The 22,677-nt window shown below is 46.0% G+C and overlaps 1 protein-coding gene across 6 annotated transcripts in view; it reads left to right on the top strand.

The window, feature by feature from the left end:
• LOC139594562 (cytochrome P450 2J2-like) overlaps positions 1–22,677 on the top strand; it is a 54,538-nt gene that overhangs the window by 24,374 nt on the left and 7,487 nt on the right. For 3 of the 6 annotated variants that reach the window (XM_071436857.1, XM_071436859.1, XM_071436858.1), the window contains 5 exons: positions 7,675–7,764; positions 8,448–8,615; positions 19,166–19,456; positions 20,999–21,161; positions 21,796–21,936. In XM_071436857.1, coding sequence (XP_071292958.1) covers positions 19,250–19,456; positions 20,999–21,161; positions 21,796–21,936 — 511 coding nt within the window. In that variant the 5' untranslated portion in view covers positions 7,675–7,764; positions 8,448–8,615; positions 19,166–19,249. Of the gene's footprint in view, positions 1–7,674; positions 7,765–8,447; positions 8,616–14,541; positions 14,665–19,165; positions 19,457–20,976; positions 21,162–21,795; positions 21,937–22,677 lie in introns of those variants that run through there. The other 3 variants (XM_071436856.1, XM_071436860.1, XM_071436861.1) reach the window with 3 other exon arrangements.

The raw sequence follows: 22,677 nt of genomic DNA, 5'->3' as shown, positions 1-22,677 counted from the left end.
TAAAATGTCAAGAAAGATAAAAGACATTAGGTGGCCCATGGTCCTGGGAAGCCAAGGGCACCCATCTGAAAATGAAGCAGCAAAACATTTTCTCTGCAAGAAAGCAGCAGAGAAAAAGGCAGACTTGGACCAGCGCAGGAGGAGAAAAATTTCCTTTCAACACTGAAAGTAACAGTTTCTAAAATCCACCTTCTCTGTCCCTCCCAAAATGTAAATGCTAGTAGTTACCCCTGTGAAAATCTGGAGCAGTTTTGTGGTAGTAAGTAGCAGATTCTTGGCTACTGAAGCCTCAGTGTGGCAGATGGGTTTTTTGGAAAATGACACTTGCGCAGCCCAGCTGGTAACCACAGCTGAGATCTCCCTCTTGGAGATCTTAGAAGTCAACGGCTGCACCGGCTTTGATTTCACTGGAAGCAGTGGCTGGGCTGCTGGAAATTGCACCCAGGTGTGAGGTGGAGAGGTCAGACTTGGCCAGCAGCTCCCAGGGTGATAACTGACCCTTTTCAGGCAATCCAGGCAATTCCCCCTGTTTACCAGGAGAAATGGCTGTGTTAACTGTGATACTGCCGGAACCTCTGGCAAATATTTTTTGCCTTTTTAGGTGAGTGTTAGAAATGTTTCCTGCCCTGGATTTGGGTGATATTTTTGGCTGATGGTTGGGCACGTCTGCCTGTCGCTGCCCAAGCCCCCTGCTTTGGAAAGGCCAATCTGCTGCCATCCTGCTGCTAAACCAAGCCAGGAGCAGGCATTTTCCACCCCCCAGCAGGAGAGGTTGGCTCTAGGAAACAGCTCCCTTCTGAATCACACGAGAAACTTGGAATATTAAACAATTTTATTGAGTAAAAGGATAGCGGATTGTTTTGTCTCACATGTGGCAAAATGGAAAGCAGTCAACAATTTCCCTCAAAAGTAAACAACACAGCATAGGGCAGCTCTGCTGAGGCTGCTGTTGAAATCTTCATGCTCCCAGAAAATTTGGAAGCAGTGTTATTTTCAGCTGGAGGGGGAGAAGCGTGTGGCACATCTGACCAGTTGCACTTGCCTCTGACTCAGAAACATCAGCTGAGTTTTGACTTTTTCTCTGCTGAGGGCTGCATATTGTTCCCCCAGTGCAAATGACTTGTTATTCCAAATGTTTCTTGCACCAGGTCTCCCTGTACCCAACAATAAATGGAGGGACCTCCAAAGTGTTTTCAGCATCACCTGCAAACAGGTTTTTTGTATTTTAACTTTCCTTGAGATGAAGAAAGCACAGCTTGCTTTGTACCATCTGATCTGACTGCTATTTAACCCTCCTTTTCCAATAGTTTCTGTGTTCTCAAACTTTGTCTCTAAAACTTACTTTTTGTGCCCATGCCATATGTACACCCACCTGGATGTGTTATGTGCTATGTTATGTTTTATGCTGTGCTAAGTGCTATGCACACACACCTAACCATGATGTGTTATAAGTAGAGATAGCTGTGGATTTTCCATCCTGTCATTTTCCAACTGAAAAAGTACATTCGAAAACATCATGTTTTGCTGTTGAAAAAATAGAAATCCTTTCCCCCTGCATGTACAGCCCCCAAATAAAGCCATCTTTGGGAAAATTGAAATTAAATATTTCATTTGGGGATGGATTGATTGTAATTAGAGTATATATAATGTTTCGACTAAAAGTTTTCTTTTTCATCATTTCAACCAAATGTTGAACTGCTCTTGCCAGTGGTGAATCCAGGAAAAGTGAGAGCTCTGGTTCAGTCCTGAACTTCCTCAAGAGAGATGAACTCTCCCTTCACGTGGATTGCAGTGGTCATTGCACCATTAGGAGTGATGGAAGTGGCATTTGGCTGAGGCCACAGACCTATGGGAAAGGAAGAAGTCCTGATTTTGAGACTGGGATTTGGTGTTTCACATCATTACTGCCAGAGAAAGAGGCAGTGCTGGGCTGCTCCTGAGGGTTTGGGTCCATGAGATACTTCCCATTGCCCATGGGAACAATGGAGGTGGTCTTTGGTTTGCCAAAATTGCCTTTGTGAGTGTTTCTTTAGAGAGGATGTGTTGCAGGGGGAATTGTCATTTTCTGCTTTAGGAGGGACTAAAGAAATAATTTTGGATGACTTCTACTGTCAGAGTCAAGCTGTGGATGAAGAAGTTGTTTGATACGTGTCTAGTCTCAGTTTATATTGATCTCTACAAAAAAGCAAGGGAAGTACTTGCCCTTTTAAAGTGTGATTATAGAAATTATCACTGTCCAATCAGAAACTGGAGGTCAGCACTGGTGATTTTGCTTTGCCTTCAGAGCCCTAAAGCACTTTGAAACACAGTGATCCTGCTTCTACCTGTAGGAGTTCACAGTTATTCTCCAGGGCAGGAGTTATTTAGGTTATTTAATTTTCATGAAGGAGATTGGCTGATTGGTTTGGGGGCAGGGGCGTTTGTTTTGTTGATTTGTTTTCCCCCTATAATTTTTTTTTTTCATCTAGGCATGCTGAACAAGGAAAATTATCTATTCCATAGCTACAGGCTTGTCTATGATCTAGTTATGTCCTCTGAAAATTGCCTCAGCTTTCAGAAATGTCTGTTTTGGAGAAAACATAACATTACAGCTGTTTTGCAGTATTTAAAGGGCAGAAGCACCTAAGCTATTGCTCCCCTGACTTCTGTTTCCAATGAGTGAAAATTATCTTACAGACAGAATATTGCTGATCACCAAACAGTGCAGAATTGTTGTTTGATTCCTATTCTCTAACAGGGATGCACCAAAAATAGAAACAGCTGCATCTTTCAATTGAGTGAAATTTGAATAATGTTGCTCTGCTGGAAATAAAATAGAAAAGGCACGTGGAACGAGGGGTTTGATCTGGTAGGTGCAAATAAGACCAAATTTTAGTTTTCTGTAGCAGATCTAGTTCTAGATTTTCTGTGACCCAAAACTCACAAACATTTTAAACTGGGTTCTATATAAAGAAGTTTCATATAAATACTGCAACACTGGTACAAAGGTTTACCTTGCACTGCTCAAGGAATGCTGCTGGTGGACAGGTGTACAAACTAGTGATTGCCAGAAGATCTCAGTGAGATGTTAGATCAAGAAATTAAGACAGCTGCTTTTCTTCCTTAATCCTGTTCATTTTACAGCTTTTAATAAATTTACTGAAAATAGTGGATTTTTTCCTAAAGTTACAGTTTTTAAAATGCCAGCCATTCAAGAACACCTGCAAGCTGTAATTCTGGGGGTTTACATATCTCTCTTACATAGGAATAGAAGGAAAGTAGCCCCAAACCCCAGGCCCCTCCATGGTGCTGCTCTGTGCTGTCCTTGCCTGTAAGGCTGAGCCTGCAGGTGTTACTTTGCATGGATGTTGGACCAGCTACAGGTCCCTGGCACGCAGCAAAGCTGTTATTTGGTAAACAAGTTCTTCTGAAACAGTCGAGCTGAAAGCAATTTCTACACATGAAATGGATAAACTAAGTGGTTTGGGTCTTGCAGTACCTAAATATCTTCAAAGACACGGGTCCTGGTGCAGGACAGATTGTGGTGATTGCCCAGCACGTGGCCATGACACCGGTGCTCCTTGCTGTGCTCCACAGGACACAACAGACAGGGAAACAGCTTTCCATCTTGCTGCAGGCCTGCCAGAGCGAGTTTGTTCCTCCAAGTCTGCCTAGGACTGCTTGGAAAGCTTTGGAGAGCCCTTCTTACTTGGTTTGTTGTCTCCCCACGGGATCACACCTGTGCTGCTCCCGCCCTCCTGTTCCTCTCAGTTTCTGTGGGTCCCCAGGACATCCCAAAGGTTGTCCCTCTGCAACATTTACATCTTTCACATACTTGGGCTCATTTGTCATGTCCCTCGCTTTACTCATTGCACGGTGATGCATATTTACTAATTCTAACATTTCCTCGTTAGTCATTCCCTCCAGGCCCATTAATCACTATAAATTCCCAAACGAGAGGCTGCAGTACATCGTTCCTTCCAACAGACAGCTGACATGTAGTAATTAGGCAGCTGAACATAAAAATAATGAGGCTGAGGCTCCCGCAGATCTCCTTCCCCCTCTCGGCACCTCGGGGGCAGCCTCTCTGCAGCCACCACTGCACAAGCTGCTCCCCAGCACGGATGTGCCTGTTTCCCTCTCTTTACCCCCCAAACCTGCTCTCTGATCCATTGGAGAGGTACCCAGGCATTTAGCTTTGTGACTTCTGGCGGTATTTTTCCATGCATCACATCAACACACACTGAATTATTTAATCTCTCTGCCTCCCCTGTTTCCCCGTCATGCAGGGACTGGTCCAGCTCCCGTTGTTCATCTCTACCTGCTGCTCCAGAAAATCCTCGTGCCAAGCTGCCCTGCCAGCTTGCTGCAGCCTCTCTAACTCAGAGCACACTCTTGGAAATAAATGCATCTTCTCACAACGGCTTCGCTCTCTGAAATAAAGAGCATGATTCAGGCAGGGGTTTGACTGCCATGTGCAATGCAGAAATGGTCTGAGAGACCAAAAGGCTCTTTGTGTCCAGACTAATTTCCCTGTTTTCTTGTATTCTCCCTCCTCTGCACAGTTAGGGAGCACTTTTAAGGAGCAGTTCTGCAGTCTTTTTTCCTTTTTTTTTTTCCTGTGGTGATCACTTTTGTTTGCCACAGAAATACCTTGGAAATTGAGTGCCCATGGAGAGGGACACAGCACTATTCCCTCCAAATTACACTGCAGTGTCCAGCATCACTGGCCAAACTAGAGTTAATGAGAATTAGGAAGAAACTTCCCCTGCAGCTCTTTTTTCCTCTCCTGCTTCTTTCTGAAGCAATGTGTCTTGGCTGCATTTGGCTTTAAAAGACCCTTGATCTGCTTTGTTTATGGTAATTTCTTTATTCCTGAGAGAGAGAGAGGGAAGGCAGCACCGAACTGATATTGTTCTGGGACTGCAGATGGGCAGATGGTTTGAAAAAACGATTGCAAGATTTCACTTGCACTCTGGGCCTGTCTTTCACATTTGGGTGAAAGACCAAGTTTTGTCTTCTGTCACGGGAAGCCTAATTTAGATTGCCTAAAACTTGAAATCAGTTTGAAGACAAATCCCCAAGGTCAACGACTCCACAGATTTGGAGGTTAAGGAATTGAGGTTAAGAACTGACAAACGAGGAAGCCAAGGCAAGATTATGGAAATGAGGATCTGTAGCAAATTCTCTCTTGTTTCCCCCTTGTAACCTCCTAATGACATTAGTGCCTGTCTTTGACAGTCCCTTCTCAAAGGGGAACTTACTTGAGCGCTAAAGACGCTTTTATGAGTCCCAGAGACACACACAGGAAAACGTGGGCAAATCTGCTAAGACCCAGATATGGGACACAGTCCTTAAAAGCCCTGCACCGACTTAAAAGAAATGACCTGAAATAAGGGAGACAACAAAACACCCTTGGCAGCTGGGTCCCCACCCCTGTATCCCCATCCCAGACCCCGTGCTGAAAGCAAACATCCTTTTTTTACCTCCACGCTGCTGACTGCACACAGTTAAAAATTCAATCTTTGCATCTCCCCAGTGAGCTGGAGCACTTCTACTGTCCCTTCTCACAGCTGTGAAGCTGTGATCCAGAGGGATTGGAGCCAACACCATAAACCAGCACCTATTAACACTGTCCAGCCCAAACCACCATCTCTCCAGTCCTTGGAGCAACTTATCCTTTTTGTAATGCAGTTTTTGTTGCTTATCCCAGCACTGCTTGGAGGTTGCTGAATTCATTTACTCCAGGGAGAGTTTCTGCACATCTGGTCTGTGGCTGGAAATTTTTTTTCTGTATCTCACCCTTCTTCACCAAGGAACACCATGTGAAGCTTGGGCTGGATTTGTCTCTGCAGGTGGTGGTTCTCTGACTAAAACACAAGACACATTTTCCTGCAAGGCTGTCTCACCCCAAGCACAGCAGCTTGGTTGCTGCAAGAGAAGTTTCATCAAACCTTTCCTCCTACTTTTTCTCTTGATCATCCCCTCTAAAACTACTCAGAGCTGCTCAAGAACAGCTGGGTGGGTAAGAGGCATTTAATGAAGATGCCTTTACTTAGACATCAACACGGAAAGCTGAGCCATGGTGCTCACTCCTTCTCCCCTTCTTGTCTGCAGCACTTTCTAACAGTGCTGGTGAGCTCAGGCCCCTTTCCTCCCCCTGTGATTAGATGGCAGAAAGCAAGGTTAACTTGCTCCTTTTAATATATTAGCCAGCTATGGTTAATGAAAAGTTGAAAGGTAATTTTTAACTGTACAGTGAATAACATATAGCCTTAAAGGGGAGCAAAGTATCCCTGAGGATGGTGGCAATAAGTATGGATAAATAATATACATGGCTGTTTGGAAAGCACCTTACTCACCTGTCTAAAAGACTTGCCATCCTACTGATCTCAGAATTTATGGCCTTGTTATAAATTTCCTGATGCCTCAGCTTCCTAACCTTGAAACATTCAAAGTAGCTATAGCTTTACAAATAGATAATTTTTTTTTTCAGAAATAGAGTTTTTCCATCTGTTTGTTCCATTTTCCCATCTGTTCCTCCAGCCTCATAGTCTTTTTCAACCTGTTTACAAATTTTGTCTTTAAGTGAATATATATATATATAACTTATATATAACTCTTTTTCTATTCCAGGATAATTGTTTCTTTCACAGTGGTTTGGTTTGTTCTTAAAATGCCTCTCTGAACTTCTCTGGGCACTTCTTTTGCTAATCCATTTACCTTTCCAATATGCATTGTGATCCTTCAGTGCTCATGATGCTTTGAGGCCACCAGGAATTCTTGTCAGATGCAGGGTGCTCACTGTGGCAGGGCCAGACCATGAGCTGCAGCCACATCCCAGTGAGAAAGCCAGCACATCCCATGGATGTGGCATTCTGGTGTCTAGCTGGGTGCCACAAAGGCAGGTGACACCAGGGAGCTCTAGCAGACAGCCCAGCTCCCATGCCATCCCCAACAATGTCAGTCAGTACCTGCTCAGGAGCATTTTCTGCTCTCATGACCCAGGTGAAGATGGCTTGTAGCAGCTCCCAAGGCTCTGCTTTAACTGAAGAACCTCTAGTATCTCCTGAGTAGTGACTAGGTAGAGATTAAGGTACCCAACGCAGTCCCCAGCCTGACCAATCTGGAAAAAATTCCCTGGAATCAGCAGCCAGTATTGTATTACAGTTAGACCAGAAGCTGGACTGGATTTCTCGCTGTTATTTGTCTGAGAGGCACAAGTAAGCACCCTCTGAGAAGGGATCATTTCTGCTACAGAGAGAGAGCAAATCTGAGTCTCTCCAGGCCACCCAAAAAGTGATTTTTGATTTGTCAAAATAATCCTTTAAGTAGAGGAATTGAGAGCTTGGAAGTTATCCAAAAATGTGTTAATCTACACTTTTTTAATTTCTCTTTTTTATGTAAGGAAGGGGGGGAAACTAATAATAAGCTTGTAAATCATGTGGTTAAGTTTAAAGAAAAATGCTTTGGGAAAGTTTTCTAGCCTCCTGCAAGACATTTTGTTTTTATTCCTTCTGTCTCCACAAGACTTTTGCCTTCTACCGTTTGCCAGCAGGACTGGAAAAATTCTACTGGTCCTGTCATCACAAGGGACGCTTGTGGAATTGTTTTATTGTTACCCTTCTCCTTCTGGTAGGATGAGATCAGTCCCTTCATTTAGCTGAAGTCAAGGCATCTTCTCTCTCGTTCCAGATGTGCCAAGCTGCTTGTAAACAACGAGGGCTGCTGTTAAATTGTGGGGTGTTCCTGAGCCTCTGAAGATTGCCGTGCTCCACCCTTCAGGTAAAAGGGCTCACAGGAAGCCTTTGGGGCAGAGGAGACCCCAATTCCACTTTCCATGCAGGGCTATTTTCCCAGGAGGACTCACAGCAGACTAAAGACAACATTGATGTCTTTTGAAGGTTTATCAAGAGCATCTTGCTAAGGCTGGGGAGAGGGCAGCAGCCTTCTGCAGCAGCCCCTCCTATTGGCCTTGACTTTATTTTAGGGTGGTCTTGTGGCCACTAAGCAGACATGAGGTATAAATTTACCTCCAATGGCTGCTGTTTGGGCTGTTTTGGGGATTTTAGGCACAAGAAGTCAGTCCTGCATGTTTTATAGCAAGCCCAAGGCTTCACCTACCAGCTCAGCATAGAAAGTTTACCCATTTCCAACCTGTGTCGATTGGGTTCCCTTTGTTCCCAGAAAACAAAGGCTCTGTGTTCACAGCTAAATCCCCCATCCAAGTGTTTCCTGTAACAAAACAAAAGCCTGCTAAATAAGAACGTTTCTCCCTCTGGGAAACGATGCATTCCCTCACGTTCACGGTATGCAGTGTTCCCTTAGTTCACTGATTTTGTTACTTTTTACAGTTCAGTTTCCATACGCTGCTGCTCATGTGTGGTGCCAATGCTGCTGGTGATGAATTTCTCGCAGAGCTGACTTGAGCAATGTCTCTCTGTAGTAATCATTTTCTGTCTCCCCAGCGTTTAGCTGAGTACATCGTCTCCAAGACCTTTCACCAAGCATCCATCAGCAAGGAGTTCAAGATAAGCAAGACATTACCCCGTTCCAGAGGCTGAGCAAATCACATGCCTACCCTATAACTAATTACTTCTATTGGCTGATTGGTTTTTAATGCATCTGTTTTACAGGTAAACAGATTTATCTTTGGAAGGCATAGGTAATAATGATGCTGGGTTTTTTTTATTCATTGCCTTCCATCAGAGACTGAAGGGCTGGATCATAAAATGGGTGTCATTTAGCTGTACAGTCCCTTGATTTTTGTACCTAGGCAGAATGGGCATCTGGAATTGCTGGGCAAGATTGGGAAAGCCTGAAAAACTTGTGGAGTCTTCTAACAAGACTTCATAAATGGATGACATTAACCATTAACATGTAGTTTCCAACCCCAGCTCCTCATCAATCTCCCCTTTATAAAACAGAACTTTTTGTAATTGTCAGAGTCCCTGGAGAAGCCAGTTTCTAGTGCAAGGAGCCCACAGCATGGATCTCCCATGCAGACAGCCCAAAAGCATCAGCCATTTGTGATGTTCCACTCACCCTCCTGATCCCAGGTGCAAATCTGATCATGGATATCTTGTAGATATCTCAGCAACTGCTCTGGAAACTGTGATGCTGCTTGTACAGTGGTTGTATTGCAGAAACACTCAGAAATGTCCCAGAGCACACAACCCATGGATAAAGGAGACCCAAAAATGAGTGCTTGACCCAAAGTACTTAAGATTGAAACACCAGAAGAGTAGATGGAAGCACTGGAGACAGAAAAGCTCTGCTCACTGGTATAGTTTAGATACAATCAGGGGATTGCAATAAGGGAATCGATTCTGAATATCCATTTCAGCAATACAAATTAGGGAAAGGGAAGAAATTCACCAAGCTAAAATGCTTGGAGGGCGATGTCATATATGTACATGGCAAGGTAAAGCCATGGGCAGAGAGCACTGTCTTGGTGATATCCTCATCCACACCACTCCTGCATGTGCTTTTAACTTGTTTTCAAAGAAATGTGGGTCTTCAAACTAAAAATCTATTGCTAGAGTACTCAAGAGTTGCAGTGTCTGCCTTCAATCTATCATGGCCAACCTTGGAGACCTGAGCCAGGGTGAACCCAGCAAGCACTCACCAGTGTCCATATGTAACAGACCTGCTCAGGTGAAAGTGTGGCTCCCCCATTCCTGGACTTTTCTGCTTTGGAAAGACCCTTCTTTTTCTTTCCACCACTGCCAAAAAAAACTCAAAAAAACCCCCAAAAAAACAAAAGGGAAAAAAAAAAAAGAAAAGAAAAAGAATAAAAAAGAAGGGCTTTCTGTTTCTGGGTAAATTTTACCAGGGCCAGGTTTTCCTGCCTGCCCTCCCAGAGCTGGGGGAAGGAGGAAGACCTTTACCTGCTGCTCGCTGCCGGGCAGGGGGCACCACGAAGGAAACAGGACGCAGCCGTCTGGCGGCAGCTTTTTTCGGCTGGATTTCGGCTCGCCTGCCGGGCTGGGGTTGCAGCTGGCTGGCCTGATCTCCTTCCCTCCCACCGGCTCTCACTGGGAGCAGAACATGCCTTCTCCTGCTGATTTCTGCTTGCCATATTGATTGCAGCAGGGTATAATGGAGACAAGTCAGGCAGAAAGCCAGCCACCCTTGGGAATGATTAAAGAGCAAGCGGGAAAGGATAGAAGTGAAGAAAAACAGGCTGACACTTAGGACGTGGTGGATTTGGAGCAAATTATGCCCTTTTCCCCACCTCACCCCTACAAGGTGCCTGGGATGGTTCAGCGGCACCTCTATTTCAGCTCTGCCCAAAAGAAGCATCATATCGACCCCCATGAACGTGGGGAATAAAATCCCCAGAACGTGTACAATATCCCTATTGTGCATGGATTTGCAGCCTGATTATTCAGAGCATAGCCAAGGAAAGGTAAGGCTATGACCCATTGTTTTCCTGCGATCAATTGAATACTGTCATTTGCATTTAAAACGCTCTAAATTCGCACTGTCAATATGCCAAACAGCTGCTCGAGCTTTTCAGCATTCCATGGTGACAATCACACTATCATACATCATTGGCACCAGGATTTGCAATACTCTCAGTGTCAAAATTTTGTGGGTTTTTTTTAAGAGGAAAAAAAAAAAATCCTCCCCTCCCCCCAAAATACCCAAACCTGTGAAAAATCCACTTTTAAAATGATGGCGTTGGATGCTGCTAAGCAGGCCTTCACAGATGCCAACATATCAAAATTCATCTCTTTTCTTCCTCTCCTACAATTAAAAGGTAGTTAAGAAAGAGGCTGTTCCTGATAGACCCACCTTCTGTTTTCTCCTTTGTATGCGTATTATTCATTAGCAGTCTAATAAGAGTTTCAAAATGCTCTGTGCCTCTGCCAGCAGGGCATATGTATGTAGACATGTGCTTGTGACAGATAAGTACATAAACAGCATATTGGCACCAGAAAGACATCTGTGCCTAGAAAAACGCTTGTGATATGTACATAAATGACATTTTAGCTCTAGTCAAGTCCTTGTGGCTTTGAGAGGAATATGTGACTGTACTCTTCTCTGTGAATACTGAAAAGGTGCGCCTTAGACGGGAGAGTTTTCCCGAGGTTTATGGGGAGCCGGAGGATGCGGAGCAGCCCGGGTTGCGGCAGACGGTGGGAGAGCCGTGCCAGGGGAGGGTGGGCGCTGCCTCTGGCGCTGCCGCGGGCGCGGCCCCGGGGGGAAGCACCCGGCACCCCCAAATCCCACTCGCTGCATCCTGCATCCGGACGGGATGTGCCTGCGGGGCGGCGCTGGCAACGGCGGCGCAGCTCCCGGGGAGAAGGGAATAAAATCTTGGACCAAAAAGCCAGGGGTGATGCAGGGTCGGGGGGCACAGGGAGGGTTCCCTGCAGCACTTTCTGCTAACTGCATTTAATTAGCTGGCTGAAGTCTGAATGTGATCCCGTCACAACTGGCTTCAGAAAAGGGACAGAACAGCAGAAAAAGGACGTTTTGGACTCTAACAGAAGGGGACTGAGCATCCCATCTTCTGGGATCCTTCCCAGATGGCACAGGCAGACACTGTAGGTCTGCTCACATCACTTGGTTTAGGCTCATAATGCCTCAGTTTGCCCATTCCTGGTGACAGCTCCCTGACTTAGAGCTCTAATGAGCACTGGAAATGTTGTGGCCAGGAGGTTACAGCTCAGACGTCTATGGTCCCAGAAATCCTATAGATTACCTGCACCTAGTCTGGGTGAGGGAGGAGAGAAAGATGTAAAATTGGAGGCACTTTAGTATTCACCACACACACAGAGCAGTAAATACAGACTTGGCTTCCTGATTTTGGGCATTGAAGCCAAAGTCTGGGATATATGGGAGCCCTTATGTCCCAGTGAAATCACCCCAAGTGGGGAACTTCAGTCTACGAAGTGAGTTCAACCATGTCTTTACTGAGTTCACCCCAGGATGTTTGGGTGCTCCAGCACTTCCAATTCCTGGCTTTGTGAAATTACAAATCCCCTGTAGATTTCATTTGATCCAGTAAAGTAAATCCTGAAAGGAAATGAGTGTCCTAATCTGTCACTGACTCCAGGTTCATGAAGACTCACCTGTGCTGGACCATGAAACAGCAGCTGCACCTGCATGAAAACCTTCTGGAATGTGGATCGGGGTGGTCGCTGCTGTTCAAGAGCTTGTCTGTAGTGAAAATGGCCTCAATTCCTTGGGTCTGACATAAAGAGGAGAGAAACAGCAAAATATTCCTTGCTGGAAATCAGGATGGCTCCTTGGACTTTGCTGAGCCTGTTTGTTGATGTGACCTGAGCACACGGCTCCCCGGGTGGGTGGGAGTCTCACACCTCCAACGTGATGGATGGAACAACAGTGGTGGATGAGCTGTTCCTTGCCTGAAAAAAAGTGTTTTGGGGGAATGTCTCAGTCTCTCTGCAAGCCTCTCAATGTCCCTGGGCCTTACCCGGGTCGGCAGAGAGTGGGGGGTGCAGCCCCACCACGGCCGACTGCGGGGAGACACTTTCTGTGCCCCGAGGGTGCTGAGGGCACTCAGGCTGGTTGCCTTTGCTGCAGCAGAGACGACCGAGACGTCGGTGGAAGAGGAAAGGGGCCGACTCCCAGCAGGGGATATTCCAAGGTTTTATTAAGGAGTCCCGAGGGAGCTCCTATATCTCAGGGGCTTCCTGCCGAGAGCCCTGGGGGATGTCCGGAGCTCACATTTAAAGGGGGGAGGAAACTTGTACTCGCCACCACGGTGTAACCCACATGATAGCTTGGGTTTTTCTTTTCCCAATACCTGAGTCCAGCAGACATTGGGATGGAGTTTACCTCTGAGGGTGTCTGCTTGCTCCTGGTCCCATGGAGGCTCAGGCACTGGGATTGCTTGGGCTATGATTTGGCCTTTGGGCAAGTACACGGGTGGATGAGTACAGTGAAGCCATATGACAAATTGTTTCGGGTCTGATGATATGAGACCCGGAGGAATAATAATTTCTTGGGGTGTGTGTTTTGTGTCCCCAAGGACGACATACTTACTGTGACGTTTCTGGCAAAGCTGTGTCCAAGTACCTGGTTGTTCAGGGTTAACAGATATGAAATGCCAGTTAGTGTCTCTGAGATGGAGAGGCTCTGTCAACGCCAGCCTGTAAGGGTTATGGGAAGAGTCAGTGGTTAAAATTGGTCTGGGATTATTCCAATGAAATGAATGTTCTGTTTTGTTCAAAGCCAGTGCCTCGCTTGGCACCGATACATCTTTTACACTAGATTTCTTTTCCCTCCCCCGTACTTGAATTGAGCCCACCCTATTTTTGTCATAGCGCTGGGGAAAGGAGCGCTCTTTACTCAGTTTTTTGAGAGGTGGTCCTTTGGGGAATTCTGGTTTTTAAGCGTATTGTATTTAAAATCTAAAAACTGCTTTTTCAGAGGGCAGTCAGGCATCCAATGCCCTAACTTCCCACAAAGGTGGCAAGGTCTATTAGAGTTTGAGATTCTCTCTTGTGGCATCGTGACATGCTGGAGCTGGCTGGTGAATGATGGCTCAGGGCCTTCCACTGCAGCAATCCTTCTCTGTGGTTTTGGTCTCTCGTCGTGGTCAGCGAGGGTGATGGTAACTTTCTTCTCACACACTTCAAGCATGGCCTGCAGCGTAGGCGTTGGGTCAAGAGGCAGGCTGAGAATAGCAGCTTTGCACTTCTCATTGGCATTTTCTTTAGCAATCTCGGTGAGGATTTCCATCCTGGCTCTTTCATTCTGAACTTGCAATTCAACAGCTTTTCTCAACCTTTCCACAAAACTCAAAAAGGACTCAGATGGAGATTGTGTTATTTTCAAATAATTCTCAATTGGAATACTAGGACGGAGCCCAAAGAAAGCTTTCTCAGCTGCTCTAGCACATTCTCTGAAAGCCCTTGTGGGAATGCTTTCTGCCTGGGTCACGCTATCTTCCCAACCCCCCTGTCCACAGAGATGGTCGAGAGATAACATGTTACCATAAACATCACGAGCAGTAGCTTCATCAGCCCACAGAGCTGGTAAAATTGCTCTCAATCCTTTTTGCCATGCAACATCCCACAAGAGATATTCAGAAGAGGATAACAGGCAGGAAAAAAGGTGTTTTATATCAGCAGGGGTTAGAATGTGAGCGAATAATGTAGCTTTAAGGAGCCCTCTAAAATATTCACTTGATCTCCCAAAATCTTTTTGGGCTTTGGCTAGTTCTTTAACAGAATCAACAGAAAGGGGGCTATAATTTGGCTGGAATGCCCCGGTGACATCTGGAATGTATGAGACAGGGGCAGCAGAAAGGAACTGTGCTGTTTCCGGGTTCTGTCTGCCGGCGACAGCGTCTCTTGTTACACTGCTCTGAGGGCCGGAGGGCGGGCCGTGGGGGGGGCGGAGGGAGCCCGCGGTGGGCGGGCAGAGCTCTGAGGGGGCGGGGCCGGCCAGGGACAGAGCAGGAGGGGCGGCCGGGGCCGGGGTGGGAGGGGCCGGAGGAGGGGCCGGGGGAAGGGCGGGAGGGGCCGGAGGAGGGGCCGGGGGAAGGCGGGTTTCGGGGGCGGGGTGCTCCGAGCAGAATGGGTTGTTGGGAGAGCAAAAGGGGTTTTGGGAAGGAGAGGAAACCAGCATTGCCACGTGGTGTCCACCATTATTGTCCTGAGAAATTACCGGACGCGTCTCAGGGGTACCAAGGCGGGCACTAAGGTTGTGAGACACGGTATTATAACTTGTAGAAGCAGGGGGAAGGGTAGGATCTCGAGAATTCAGGGCAGAAGTGTCCGGGTTGGAGACAGGGAGCCTCTGGGGGGGGGGCAGGGGTTTGTGCCGGGGCTGGGGGTGGGGAAAGGTGAGTGGGGGAGGGAGAACCGAACTTGGAGGGGGGTAGATCGGGTTTTTGGGAAACAGAGATATTGAAACTGTTGCCGGATGGCTGTTCTTGCATCTTTAAATTAAATTTTACAACATTTCTTATCTGCAGGGCTAAAAAAGCAAATTTTGACGGAGAGGTGTCTCCTGATTTCCCTGCCTTCAATAATTCACTACCAATTTTGTCCCAAAAAGCCAAATCACTGAGATTTTCAGTGGACACGTCAGGAATGTGAACAAAAAGCCATCTGACGAACTGTTTAACATCTGTTTTTGAAAATCGGATTTTTTCACTCTTAAGAATGTTTAAAAGATGATAATAGACACCCTTGTGAGATACAGAAAGCCTAGCACCCATTTTGGCTCTGATTTTAAATTTGTATCTCAAATTTCAGCAACCCAGGTGGGGGGGGGAGGAAAAAAGCCTGCAGCTGGCAGCCTGCCCACAATAGAGAGAAAAAAAAACTTCGGCCCTCCGCGGCGGGCCTGAGAACAAAGGGCAGGGAAACACCCCCTCCCAAAGAGGGGAGAAACAAGAGAAGGGTAAAACTTACCAATCCAGCTGCAGGACAGGGGAACGAAAAAGCCTGGGATGTTGATTTCCACCTGAAACTGACTTCTTAGGGTACTTCGAAGTTCCCAGTTTCGTCCACAGGAGAGCAACTCACTAAAACGGAGTGTGTTCTTCTGAGGTAGCTTGCCGGCCAAAGGCTTATCGAACAGACTGAAAGAATGTCTGAGCCCCTTTCCGTGGGCTCCTGGTATGGTCTCAGAGCCCCACGGCTGGGCGCCAAGCTGTCCCAGTCTCTCTGCAAGTCCTCTCAATGTCCCTGGGCCTTACCCGGGTCGGCAGAGAGTGGGGGGGGTGACCCCACCACGGCCGACTGCGGGGAGACACTTTCTGTGCCCCGAGGGTGCTGAGGGCACTCAGGCTGGTTGCCTTTGCTGCAGCAGAGACGACCGAGACGTCGGTGGAAGAGGAAAGGGGCCATCTCCCAGCAGGGGATATTCCAAGGTTTTTATTAAGGAGTCCCAAGGGAGCTCCTATACCTCAGGGGCTTCCTGCCGAGAGCGCTGGGGGATGTCCGGAGCTCACATTTAAAGGGGGGAGGAAACTAACATAGATAAAATCCTACTGACCAATAGGTATCTCTGGGGGATGGGTGCTGGGGGGATAGACATACAAAACAGCGTATGGGGCAGGACTTGGGGGGTTGACCCTTGGCCCCTGGCTAATCACTCGGCAACTTGGACAGAAACTTCTAGGTAAGGGGCTGGGATGTCGAGGTGACTGACAGAGAGCCAGGGTGGGGGTTTTGGAGATCTTATCCCAGGAAAGGGATAACACAAGTAGAGGGAAAAGGGGGGGGGGGTACAGTCTGGGATAAACCATTTGGGAAGAACATGGGAATACAAAACAAACTACTTCAAAGTATTACAAAATATAAGAACGCACTACAACAGGGGAAAATTGTCTCCAGTCATTCTCATTTTGCATGTGATTTTTCCTACATATGTTTCTAATCATTAAGAAATTCTGTAGCTTAAATAATGCTCTGAAAGTACAGTAACTGTTGGACTACATTCTGTTGTAACCTTATTGAATTTCACTTCTCTGGAAAAAATAATGGGATACTATATCTTGAAAAACAAATGGTAATTGCATTTTTAACAGAATGTTTCTCTTTGTGTTTCAAAACCTTCTGCACACAGTTAGACATCTAGCCAGGGAAGAAGGTACAAAGCATATGGGCCAATTTCTGTCTCTTGGCTGTTCAAGATGCCTTAATATTCAGGCAGTGATGCATGCCTGTCCATGCAATATGGCACAATTTATCCACATGGTATCTCCTTGAGCTCAGGTGAGGTGGTCAAAAGCTGTGTACTGGCATCAGGGGAGGTATTTGAGGAGAAATTGGGGGAAGGTGGGTCTACATCCTGTTCCCTACTAGTTGTGTGGGTGCACATCCTCTTATGAACTCAAATTTGTGTTATTTGATCTGCAGAACACCAAAGTTCCAGCATTCATGGTGCTGGCCAGAGGAACAGGTTCATCCTGCAGGTGACCAAGATCTTACAGACAAGGATCTGGTCAACACTGCAGAGATTGGTGTTGTCCAACAACCTTTGCACTGCCCATGTGCCATGGCGACGTGACTTCCTCAGTGCTTTGGGGATTTGCACATCACCACGTGCTGAGAACTGGGTTGATTAAAGCCTAGGACCCAAAATAGAATCACCACAGTTTGATAACATGCTGGTGTTACTGTCTGCCAAGGTTAGGAGAGCCCTGGTAATATTGGAAGGCTCTTCCTTAATTCTTTGTAAATCTGGAGTGTTAAGAACTTTGTGAGGGGATGCATTTGGACATGTGAAGCTTCAAGGCAAAGGAATAGGCTTGAGGTTTCTGACTGACAAGACACATGTGAATACATGCAGAATGTGCTCCTCCTGCTAAAAATAACATTTCTCCTGTCAACCACGATGCACCCACCCCCACAACACCACCCAGAAGAACACATTAACACCTTGGCTTTGCACGTAGCCCGATTCACAGCAGCCACAAGTGGTAGAGGGATCTGCACTCTGTGCATGCTGACAAATCATATGGCACAGTGAGGAACAGAGGAGTGAAACTGGGCTAGCAGAAGTTGACGCCTTATCATCACAGTCCCTCTGAGCATGCTGTAGGCTGACACCTCCACCAACCGAGTCATCTCCCCGGTGCCAGGATGAGGAGCACGAGCCTGCTATCCTGATTTAGCCTCTGGTAAGCCAGGCTTGGCTTGCCACACCAGGAAGGCTGGAAGAGGCGCGTGGACGCAAGTGGTGCAGGAGCACCGTGGGTGCGCCAGCATGAGGAGAGGCAAAGCACATCCAGCCACTGCTGCTCACAGCTGTGCTATGGGGACATGTAAAATGTGCTTTATACACAAGGGATGTGAGATGTTTCTCCCATTGCTGTTCCCTGTTTGCTGCCTAATCCCATCTAGGAACCTGTAAATAATATTTCAAAGCAAGAAGGGTTGGGTTGCAGATAACTTTTGCCCCTAAAAAAGACTCCTGCCATAGCCAAGGTGCAGGTCTGTCAGATAGCCTGCTTGTGCTTCTAAGATAATGAAAGACAGGGACAGCAAAGCTTTTTAAAATGGTCAAAGACTAGAGAATACCAGATTTTTTTCCCCAATTATTGTTTCTTATGAAAAGCTGCATTTTTCTTCCTTAAAAATTAAAGCTTTCTTTAAAGCTGAAGATACAGTATCCCTGCCCATGGCAGGAGGTTGGAACCAGAGGATCTTTAAGTTCCCATTCAACCCAAACCATCATAGGATTCTATGGCAGTAAAAATTGACCGTCCTTCAGAATTTTTCATATTAAATTCCCATTCAACCCAAACCATCATAGGATTCTATAGCAGTCAAAATTGACCATCCTTCAGAATTTCTCATACTGAGTTCTTGGCAAATAATTTGAAAACTCATTATTTATAGTTTTGCTTTAGTATACATTACGATTCTTTGTAAAAGTAAATTTTGTAAAGGGGAAGAAAAAAGGAAAGAGAAAAGGAAAGAGCTGGAACCAAGTTAGCTAAAAATCAGCAGGTGACACAAGACTGATTCCAAGTCACAGAGGTCACTGTCAGTCCACTGCAGCCTTCCCCCAGGACAGTGTGAAGCTTTATTCAAAGAAGATTTTCAGAAAACCCAGGAGATTTAAATGCATAAGTTGCAATCCCATGGCAAGCACATGAGCCTATGTTCTCATTCTTGAAATTAAGCTCCTTTAACTCTCATTTGTGTGGCTGGGAGAGCCCTGGGCCCCTGCAGTTCTTCCCTTGTCTGAACCTCCCCTGAGGGCTCTGGCAAAGCCAGGAAGGCTTTGGTGGGCACTAAAGGCACCCGGCCCTTTGCAGATGGTGCTTAGCACTTAACAGGATCAGCCCCTCAGCCCCTGGTGTGGTGTCCATCACCTCAGATGCCTCAGCATCCCTGAAAGTGTGCGACGCCCACCACGTGATCAGCCCCATAAGCTGCTTTCACCTCACCTCGAATGTTTGCTGTGCTGATAATCCCGGGGTGTCATATAAAGGAGCCCCTTGTTCAGGGCAAAAAGGAAGGAATGCTCTTCCATAAGGAAATCAGGGAGTTGAGAGAGATGTAAAGCTAAAGGTTTGCAAGATTGCTTTTGCTTGGCCAAATGTTGTGAGGTTTCAGGGTTGTTTTTGGAGATCCTGGTGTTTGAAGTTAGTTATTCAGCAGGTGGTCTGGCAGCAGCCGTATATGGAAAAGCAGCTTCCAGTCAGCTATCAGCATTTTAGCTTTTTTTGTTTCTTCTCCAGTTGTTGCTTACTCCTGTTTTAGCAAATGTAACACCAGAATCAGGTCCCTTCCTGGGATGAAAACCTGCGAGTTCATCAGCCAAGATGGAGCTTCAGTTTTGGCCTGATTTTGTGTCATTCTTGAACAAGCTGAATGGTCGGATGCTCTTGGTGGCTCTGGTCATGTCTCTTTTGATTATTGACCTAGTGAAAAAGAGACGACCCAGGAACTTCCCTCCAGGGCCGCAGCTCTTTCCTCTCGTGGGAACCTTTGTGGACTTTAAGCAGCCCCTCCATCTTGCACTGCAGAAGGTAAGAGCTCCATGGACATTTTCCCTACTAACAATATCTTACCCTTCCATGACTCTTATCACCACACTGAGAAGCAGCAAGGGCAGTCTCTGCAGAGCTGCATATATAATAATCACATGAGATAGATGACCCTTCTTGGTTTTATCTCTCACTAGCATCTCCTCTTCCAGGGGAGTAGGACAGTCCAAAGGGAAAGAAATCCATAATGGAGGAAGACCTATATGTTCCTCCTCTTTCTTCCCATCTGACTGTCATCATTTCCTTCTGGGCCCCAGAAAGGGCTCTGAAGGGCTGGGCCAGGCTGAGGGACAGGTGAAAAGTGCTGTGTGACAACTGAACTGTTTGGAGATCACCTCTGGAAATTGTCCTGTCACTGTCTTTGCTCAGAGGCCGACAATTCACCCCATCACATTTGAAAGAAACATTTAAAATCCTAAGTTATGTCCTGTGGCTTCTTCTGTGTTGCAGAAAGAGGCAATGATCTCTCTGGAAAGGTTTCCACAGCTTTGACTACCACGAGAGACAAAAAGAGAGAGATTTTATACATGCTGAGTATTCCTCTCTGAAAAGGTAGAAGTTCTGACATGCTGTCTGCAAAAATCCTTTCTGGTGACTATTTGTCTCTTGCTTTTGCTTAGCAGGATGACACCAGCCTGTCTACCCTGGGTGCTCTCAGGCCACCAGCATGGGTGGTTCCTGAGGGAATCCTTGGGGAAGGCTGAGGCAGTGAGTTTAGGATATTTTGTCAATACACACAGCTATTAAGAAAAATAATCCCATTTATTTACAAGTACACAATGACTGAGACACCCGTTTGGTCCCAGGCTGGTTTCACGAGTCACCACAGCAGTTTGGGGTGACCCTGTGTGTCCTCTCATGTAGATTCAGTCTAAGAAGAGGATGAGCTCCCTGACAGAGAGAAGATATGATCCCCGTTTTACCCTTATACATCTCAGAGGAGACACTAATGCCAGCAAAGTCCATGCAAGGAAAATGGCCGCAATTTGGCCATAAATGCAGTCAGGCTTAAAATTAGAAGTACGTGTCCAGCAATAAGCAGTTAGAGCTCCTGTCTAAATGGGAGAGCTGGAGGAGAAACCACACTGCTCTAGACACAAAACTGATGAAAGGGATAATTTGTCATGGTTTGCTCTCAGCAGGAACAGCCTGAGTGTGGTGACCCAGGTGGTGGGACAGAAAGGGACAGAGGAGATGCCCATCAGTTACAAAGCAACTCACATCCTTGTTACAAGCCAAACTGATGCAAACACCTGGTCAAGCCCAGGTCACACCAGATAACAGATATAAGCAATTCATCTCTCCCACACTACAGCTCTCCAGCCCTTTTTATGCCTTCTCCAGCCTTCATGGAGTAGCTGAGATTGGATAGGACCTGCATGCTTGGGTTTGGGTTTCTCTGAAGTACCTTTGCTTCAAGCAGGGTTAAATTCAAAGTCAGATTTCCCTGTTCAAGGTCTTGGCCTGGAGAATTCTGAAAATCCCCATCTTCTTGTTCTCAGAGGACAGTGGACTCTCTTTCAGCTTACGGGTCGGTACGGGAACATCTTCAGCGTGCAGTTTGGAAGTTTGACATTCGTGGTGGTCAACGGGTACCAAATGGTGAGAGAAGCTCTTGTCCACCAGGCTGAAATATTTGCTGACCGGCCAAATATTCCACTCCTCCAAGAAATATTTAGAGGCTTTGGTAAGCACAGCTACCAGGATTTTGGGACAAAATTTTCATCTCTTTGGAATGATAACTGTTAGAGGGAAAGAAACTGGTTGAATTCAACCCTTGTGAGCTGCACCTGTGAAATTTTGCACAGGGGAAGACAAAAATACCAATAATCTCACAGGGGTATGTTTTAATCTCTGTGAGATTTAGGGATAAGGATGGGCTCAAAACCAGATTTTAATGAAAGAGAAGAAATAAATGCAAGCTGCCCAAAGATCAATACACTTGCAGCTTTTCCCTTTGGTTTTCATTTCTCCTTTACTTTTCCTGCCTGGGTTGCACACAGCTCCAGAGACGGGGTGCTCCTGTCTGCAGCTCTGCCAACAGCGTGATAGTACTCAGAGTATTTTGGCTTACACCTTTTTTTCCCACGCAAAGTGACAAAGTAGCAGATTAAAGCAAATCCATAAAGCTAGATCTTTAGCATAAGCCAATTACTCTTGAATTTTAATTCCCAGGAAAAGCCATAGCCTTTTCCACAGCCACGAGCTTTGTTTGCCTTGGTTTGGGGTTTTTGTCCATGGTGAATGGACATGGTTTCAGAATCCTAACACTCACAAATGACCTAGAGAGAGGATTGTTCACCTGTTTTTTCCACCTACAGGGCTCATATCATCCAACGGGCACATATGGAGACAGCAGAGAAAGTTTGCTTTAGCAGCACTGAAAAGCCTTGCGGTAAATTTTGAGGAAAAAGTGCAAGAGGAGAGTCGGTACCTCGTGGAGACAATTGAGGAGGAGAAAGGTGGGGGTTAATGCACAGCACTGTGCTCAGAGCTTCCAGCTAAATGAATGATGAGACGTAAAACTCTTACCCCAGCACAGCTCCAAACGTGCAAAACATTTCTTCAATAGCTCAAATCTCTATCTTACACTTCCAGACTGTGCCTTTTAGCACTTATTTTAGACCTCAGGCCTCCTATTTTAGCTGTTCCTTATTAATATTAAGCAAATATATACTAGGTGGTTATTAAAACATGAGTGTTTACATGGCTAAGGAAGTGTCATGCATTCTGCGAAGGAATAAACACAGCTCTCCTGCTATAAGGCACTTCCACTCAGAGGTTTAGTTAACCTCTGCTTGTCCTTGGTTTTGCAAAGTATTTTAAAACTTGTTTAGTCAGGCTTTCCCTTTGTATCACACACAAATGAAGCGTGTGCCTTGCTCTTTTATGGTCCAGCTTTTAAAAACTGCCAGAGGGATATTAGTAAGAATAATTTGTATGTTGGTACATGGGTGATGTTGCACTTCAGCTTTAAATAGAAGCAGATGGGGTTGAGCTAATTCTATGGAGCTATATATAGTAAACAAGAAAGATCTAAAAAGGAATTCTGAAATTATATACTAAACTTGCTCCATTTTAATTGCTGTTGCACTGAACAGGCCAAATACTCCATGTTGCCAATTGATTATAGTCTTCTATAGTCCTAATCAATAAACTAATTAAGCTGCTGGTTTGGGCCTTTCTTCCCATTAGTAATGACA

Source organism: Agelaius tricolor, unplaced genomic scaffold, assembly GCF_023055355.1.
Source record: "Agelaius tricolor isolate 1412-34295 unplaced genomic scaffold, bAgeTri1.0.p SCAF_11, whole genome shotgun sequence".
In the NCBI taxonomy this organism is placed as follows: domain Eukaryota; kingdom Metazoa; phylum Chordata; class Aves; order Passeriformes; family Icteridae; genus Agelaius; species Agelaius tricolor.
This window is presented reverse-complemented; position numbering and strand designations above follow the sequence as displayed.